At 41.9% G+C, this 7,400-nt stretch overlaps 1 protein-coding gene across 1 annotated transcript; it reads left to right on the forward strand.

The window, feature by feature from the left end:
• The first annotated feature begins 4,828 nt into the window (after nt 1-4,828).
• LOC131237717 (uncharacterized) lies at nt 4,829-6,155 on the forward strand. The gene has a single exon (XM_058235650.1). The coding sequence runs from the start codon at nt 5,002-5,004 to the stop codon at nt 5,998-6,000; it is 999 nt and encodes a 332-aa protein (XP_058091633.1). The 5' UTR covers nt 4,829-5,001; the 3' UTR covers nt 6,001-6,155.
• The last annotated feature ends 1,245 nt before the right edge of the window (nt 6,156-7,400 follow it).

Here is a 7,400-nt window from a genome sequence, read left to right on the forward strand (position 1 = left end):
AGTTGTATCAAGCCCATTGAATATATGTACTTACAACTGAAAATGAAGAAATTTCAAGTCTTGGATGGGCCATAAGCATAAGATCACATCAGAGTAGCTAGCTAATGATTTTTTTACCGTTGATTTACATGGATAAGTTTGAATAGCGTATATTATCATATTAAAATAATTATAGTGATTTGATTGAGAATCTAATTGTTTTATAATATAATTAGTGGGCCATGTGCCAAATGACTTCTAAGGGATCATTTGGCACCATGGATTTGAAAGGATTTCAAATCCCCTTGAAGAGGGACACAGATTGCGTCTTCGCCCCCCCCGGACGGATTACTGTCCAGGCAGGGCTTTATGGGGCTCAACGTGATGTAAGTATTTTATCCACATCGTTCATCGTTTTTCTCAGATCATTTTAAGGTATTATATAAAAAATGAAGCAAAGACACAGTTCTACTGGACCACATCAAAGGAAGTTATAGTGATAATGACACCCACCGTTGAAACCTTTCTAAGGGGCATGGTGATATTTTTTTTTACCACCCAACTTATTAATAAGGTCATGCAGACTTGGATGAAGTGAAAACACAAATTTCAGCTTGATCTGACACTTCTCTCCCAAGAAGTTTTTAATGGTGGAAGTTCAATCCCCACTTTGTGGTTCACTTAAGCCCTGGAACTACCTCAGTTCTTATATCATACCTTACATTTATCAGATAAAAATGATTAGGATAAAATACTTACATGATGGTGGGTGGGGGTGGGACGCAATCCACTTCCCTCGAAGAGTCTGAAATCCAAGGTGAATACTTGGATACTTGGATTACATCTAAAATCCTTCCAAGAGTTGCATGTATAATATGTGTGTCACTAGGCTATTATTCTTTTGGGCACATGGCCCACTAATGATATCCCAAAACAACTAAGATTATTGATTTCATCACTATAATTACTATAATATGATGATCAGTGCCGTTCAAACATTTTCCATGTAAATAAATGACTAAAAATTGTTGGTTAGTCGCTTGGACATGATCTTATGATTGTGGCCTATATGAGAGTTGGAATTTCATCATTTTTGGGCAAAGCATATATTTTTAGTGGGCTTATTACAAACATTGTGCCTAACATTACATGCGTTCGCTAATTAGAGATATTTAAATTGATTTAGTAATTAAATTCAAACCACTTTAACTATACCACACACAACTACTTTTAGACTAAAATTGATTCTCAATCCAAGGTATAAAATGCAATAGGAGGATTTCAAATCTAAGGTGTTCCAAATCCATGCCCCCAAATAAGCCTTGGGAATCATTGGTCAATTACAAATGTATTATGAAAATTGATAAAAATAAATTATAATCATTGTATTTTTTTCCTGGTGTTACTTAGAAAAATTGAAGTCTAAATAACGACATTAATATAATTTAGTGCTAATTTAAAATGAAGAGCCAACTTAGATTGTAAATTACATCAATAATGTACTATAATAATGTGATGATAACAATTTTCTTTACCCATCTCCTAAATAACTTTTTAGCCCAAATTTAATTTACGTTAGTAAAATTATAATACTAATAGTTTACATTACTTCAATATCAAATTATAGAGAAAATACATTAATGTACGTGTTTGGATAAGAAATTCCAGTTTAATACAATGTAAAAATTTTCTATCTCATATTACATTTGTATTTTGACTCCAAAATAAAGTGTTTAAACAATTGTGCTAAAATTGAAATGATGGTGCAATCTAAACATGCCCTATGGTATTATAAAATACAACATTGAGATTTTGCCATCAAAAAATCAATCAAGAGAATTAATGGTCAAATGCATATGCTATCATTAGATAAAGTAATTTGTAATTATTCACATTTCACCCTTGATATCAAATCATGATATCTACACACCAGTGTTACTATTTGGATTTAAACTTTCATAGTAATAAAATTGTAATAATTACAAATTCAATTACTTATCTTAAAATCATTTTTATTTTATTATTGTTATTATTTTGTTTAATTTAATAATGATAAAACATTTTCTTTATATTATTGTGATAATTTACAATGCAAACAAGCCCTAATACGCAAGCAAATATTGGATGGCATGTAACTTGCAATGTCACTGGTTGATGCAAGAGTCCACACCTTCACGTGGAATTCATGGCCACATTGATTGATGCAAGAGTCCACATGTTCACGTAGAATTCATGGTATGTAACTTGCAATGTCATTTTGAGCACTTGACCCATTTCTCGATTCTATCTCTTGGTTTGCATTTCTCAGTTCTCATTCACCTCTTCCTTTTTATCAAGGAACATTTGATACTCTGGTTGCTCAAGACCCATGATGCGCAAGCAAATACAAATGATCATGTGGCATATATTAATTCAAATTAAAGCAGATAAATTGTAGGACCCACTGTCCCTGAGACGAACTCACAAAATCTGATCATTTGAACAATCCTGACCTCTCATTCGTGGCCACTGGTTTCTTGAAATAAGACTTTTGGATATTTTTCATTTTTAACCGTTTAATAATTGTCCACTAGTCTTATAGTGGGATGATGAAATAAACGTGACTTTCTTGGAAAACAGGTACACGTGATTTGGATGTTTAATTTGAATTAACTGTATGCTTGCCACGTATGCAATTTCCGAGTATTTCAAGCCAATGAGGACTGCTGGCCCCACAAGCAACTTGCAGGACAAGTCTCACGTCCGTCCGTGGGACATTTTAAATCCTGTTGAGGTAGGCCCTACGATGAAGATGGCCCAATGGAATCTGCAGTTCCGCTCGTTAGGTGGGCCACACTTGGAGATTGAATATGGACCATCCATTGATTTTCTAGCAGGGGAACGGCACCATTTTTCGCAATCTTGACGGTCGAGATTGTCTGCAAAATCCCACGTCATGTGCCTATTGATTCCTTTCATCCAATTTTCCCAAGACTGGATATTCCATGTCCACATGTTCGTTCGCATGCTATGTTGAGAGAGATGGTTGGTAGAATATCTGATCTAGTGGTCCCAAGGTCCACTACCAGCGACCCATAACTCATGGACCGCCAAACTATCCTGGCCGTCGAATCAATGGGACCATCTCTACAGAACGCAAAGGACCTTCCATGGCCTATCCGTGGTGGGGCCCATCTACTGAGGTGGATCTTAAACAGATCCACGGTAGAAAATAGATGGTTGATTTCCCATCTTTGGCATCTCCACGGTACATAGTGATAGTGGCAGTAGTCTACGGTGATCAAGAACGTTGATTTGGTGGGCCACCACATGCATTCGTCCGGGCCAAAAGTCGTGCTGGTTAGACAACGCTCGCTATCCGATTGATATGAAATCACGGACGCGGATTGCGTCTTACCCCCGCCCGTCCCTAGCCCCGAACGGGCAGTTCTGTGGGCGGGCCGACCGTGATGTATCTGTACATCCAAGCCGTCTATCCCTTTTCTCGGATTATTTGAAGGTATGAAAACAAAAATTAGGCAGATCAAACGTTTAAATGGACCACACCACAGATTAATCTGACATTTAATGCAACTGGCATTTAATTTGTGCATTTAATGCAACCAAGCTTATTACTTGGTGTGGTCTACTTGAGCGTTGGATCTGCCTCAATTTTGTGTTCGTGCCGTAAAATGATATGAAAAAATGGATAGACGGCTTGGATGTACAGATACATCATCATGGTGGGCCCGCCCACAGAACTGCCCGTTCGGGGCTAGAGACGGGCGGGGGTAGGACGCAATCCTCGTCCTGAAATCACTCACCGATTTTAGGCCGTTGCTTTTTGCTCTACATTTTTCTAAACCGTTCATTTCCACACCACTGATGTGATAGCTAGTACGGTCTCGACTAAGCTTGATCACATAAAAACGGACCACGTTCAGCCTACCATGCTACACGTGTCGCATGTGTAGGACATCGAGCTGTACAAAAGGTAGGCCACAGGTGTGAAAATAGGCGGATCCAATAATCAGGTGGGTAAATTGGTGAACAGATCTGGCCCACATGATGAGTGGATCAGTTTGATTTCCCCCCTAGGTGATTTTCATGATGGGGCCCACATTTTGCACGGCTCGGATGTGATGATACCACTCGTTTATCAGTCCATTTTTGGGCTGTGCCCTGTGAATAAGGTGGTCCACCAGATCAACGGTTCTGATCACCAACGAGCTTGCCACGTGTACTCAAGAGATCCTCTAGATGGGCCCACAACCAACTCCCGGATTACTTGGCAGCTAAGCCAAGAAACCTCAACTCACCAATAACTGATCTACGTCTGCAATTAGCAAACGGTAAAAGCCAAGTAGTCCTCGGACTACCGAAGTGAAATTGTGCTCCTCTAATTAAGCCACCTGGATTACCATAAGGCTCACATCAGAAGGTAGGCCCCACCATAGATAGCCAATGGACAGTCACCACCGTCTGTCAACATGATCATAACCATTGAAAGATGGACATGAATAACAAAACCTTCACCATTCTATAATTGCCTGTAAATAGTTCGTATGGCTACGATCTTTTGTAGTTCAATTTAGGATGTCCAATCCATCGTGGGCCTCTCAATTGAACGGTCCCGATCATCCAAATCCATGCGCCAAATAGCCGATGTCGAATTCACTTCAGTATCCCGCGGACTACAAGATCGTTCCCTCCTTCCGTGCTTCGTAGCAGCTGACCTTCTAGATGACATCGGCACATACGAACCCCGTGGCACGTGTCAATACTCACACGTGTAGCGTGCAGGTCAAGGAACAAGTGGCCGTCAAAGCGTCAAAATCTCCGTTTTTCATGTCATGCGTAATTCCTTCCCACTGCAAACGCGCCTATCTTTTATTCCCATTTTACCCCTCGATATTACTCCTATAAAAACCCCGGCCCTCTCTTTTTCCACTTCACCCGAATCCAAATCCCTGAGAACTCAGAGAGAAATCCCAAGAAAGAAAAGGCAGAAAATCAGAAAGATTTCCAGAGAAAATCAGGAAAATGCTTCAAATGCAGGGGAATTCGATCCTCTCCGTCTCTCCTACCTTCAGCAGCTATTCCTCCTCTCGATTTGCTGAAATTGCTTCCAGAGTCGTTGACGAAATCAACAGAGAGGGAGAAGAAAATGAAGAGGAGTTTCTCATCTCAGACGCTGCGGCTCACCTGGAACAGATATCCCTCAATCCGCTGCAAGAATGCCCCTTGGAAGAAGAGCAGATATCTCTCGAGCTACCACAGCTAGAAATCTCTGTAGTCGAAAACGCGGGAGAAGGAGAAGAAGATGAAGCTAACGAAGACGACGACGACGATTTTGAATTCGCGTTCGTACCACGCGATCCCTGCGCTCCGCCGATCTCCGCCGATGATGTCTTCTCTGACGGCCAGATCCGCCCGATCTGGCCGATATTTAACAGTGATCTCGTCTTCTCAGAATCCCAAGGCTCTGATGAGGGAAACCACGAGCAGAACTACGGCCCTTCGATCCGACTCCCTATGCGGAAGCTCCTGGCGGAAGGGCGCGATCCTCCAGCTCTATCTCCGTCGTCTTCGTCCGAATCTGTCACACTCGACGAGATCCCCTCTGGTAGCTACTGCGTCTGGACGCCGAGGTCGACGAAATCAGCTCGTGCGGAGGCGGCGGTGTCTCCGGACCGATGCAAGAAGAGCAATTCGACGGGATCGTCGAAGGTGTGGCGGTTCCGGGATCTGATGCATCGGAGCAGCAGCAACGGTCAGGATACCATGGTATTTTTATCAACGGATGCGATTAAAGGAGGGGAGAAGAGGGGAACGGTGTTGAAGGAAGAAAGGAGAAAGGAGAAGGTGGTGGTTGGCGGGAAGAAGGGAAAGAGAGAGGTATCAGCGCACGAGATGCATTATTTGAGGAATCGGATGATGAGCGAGGGAGATCGACGGCGGTCGTTCCTTCCGTACAGGCAAGATCTGGTGGGGTTCTTTGCTAACGTGAACGGCCTGAGCAGGAGCCTGCATCCGTTCTAGAATCCAGATGCACCGGTTTTTTTAGGGTTTTTCTTTATTTTTTTTCTTTTTGGGTAAATATTTTCTGTAAAATGCCGAAGAGAAATTATATGATTTGTTCTTCTTTTTTTCTTTTTTTCTTTTTCTAATGAAAAATGAAATTAGAGTTCTTCTCTTATTTTCGTACTTTATTTTGCTGCTTGGTGGAGTGCGTGATGCACGTGTTAGTATCACATGTTATGCATGACCACCGTTCATCGAGATGATGTATTTGCAGCCGTTGGATTGGGCAACCATCCGATGGACGGTGGTTGTACTGCAGGTTCGGGTTTGTACTTTGTGCGAGTGGGCTTCGTCATGGTCGAGTGATCCATACCGTTGGTATGGTATGACTGGACAGTTGATTGCCCATCGTCATTCTTCCCAGTTTACAAGATCTTAGCCGTGCGATTTTTGTCCTTCTGTTGATCGAATGGTGATGATTCCATCAGGACACATGGCAGCGAATTTTGGGCCCCACCTGTACAAACTGAAAAACTGGTGTACTCGTCCCTGTTCTATCATCATTGTATAATAATACTTCAGGTGGGCCACAGTCCTCAATTGGCCTTCCTTATACATGTCTGGCCCATGTGATGAGTGGACCCCACACCACCAGTTTTTTGTGCCAGAATGGATTGATAGTGGGACCCACTTGATGAATGGCCTGGAAATCTTGCTTATATGGTTCCGAGCTGGCACGAGTGGGCATGACTCAGTAAATATATTCCGACCCCACGATCAATGGACGGTCAGAAATGTTGGGCACACGATTTCAAGTCAACGACGGCCATTCACTCATTAGGTGGGCCACAGCATTTTTTGTACTTTGTGGCCCACCCAATGAGTTGACCAGCGTGATTAATCATCATGGAGTGTCCCACCTTGTGCATGGATAAAATATTTGTACGAAGGAAATAGGACGGAAATTGAGTTCTGCATGTTTTGAATTTGAAATGTGAGGACGAAGGAAGCAGGAAAGATCAACGGTACGATCTACGAATCTTCTCCTTTCTTAAGTTATGTTCTACCCATTAACAAATATGTTATTTTAAGTGGAGCCTTCCATCCATCTGCGGACTCATAACTACCGTCCATTGAGATGAGTATGGTTAATGTTTCAAGTGCATCCAACATCCAAGCCATCGAAAAATTCGCCTTTTAAGTCCATTTGATTGATACAAAAATCAGTCCCATCCGTTTATCAGTAGGCCGCACCTGTACGTTTACTCGAAACATGTGGCCCACTTGATGGAATGTATCCGTCTGAATTTTTTGGACAAAGATTTTCAAGGTGGGGCCAACCTTTTCAACGGCGCAGATGCTGTATACATTTTGACAGGTTAGCTTTATGCAAGTGGGTAACTCAAAGGGATGGTAAC

The sequence above is a fragment of the Magnolia sinica genome, chromosome 2 (genome assembly GCF_029962835.1).
Source record: "Magnolia sinica isolate HGM2019 chromosome 2, MsV1, whole genome shotgun sequence".
NCBI classification, from domain to species: Eukaryota; Viridiplantae; Streptophyta; class Magnoliopsida; order Magnoliales; family Magnoliaceae; genus Magnolia; species Magnolia sinica.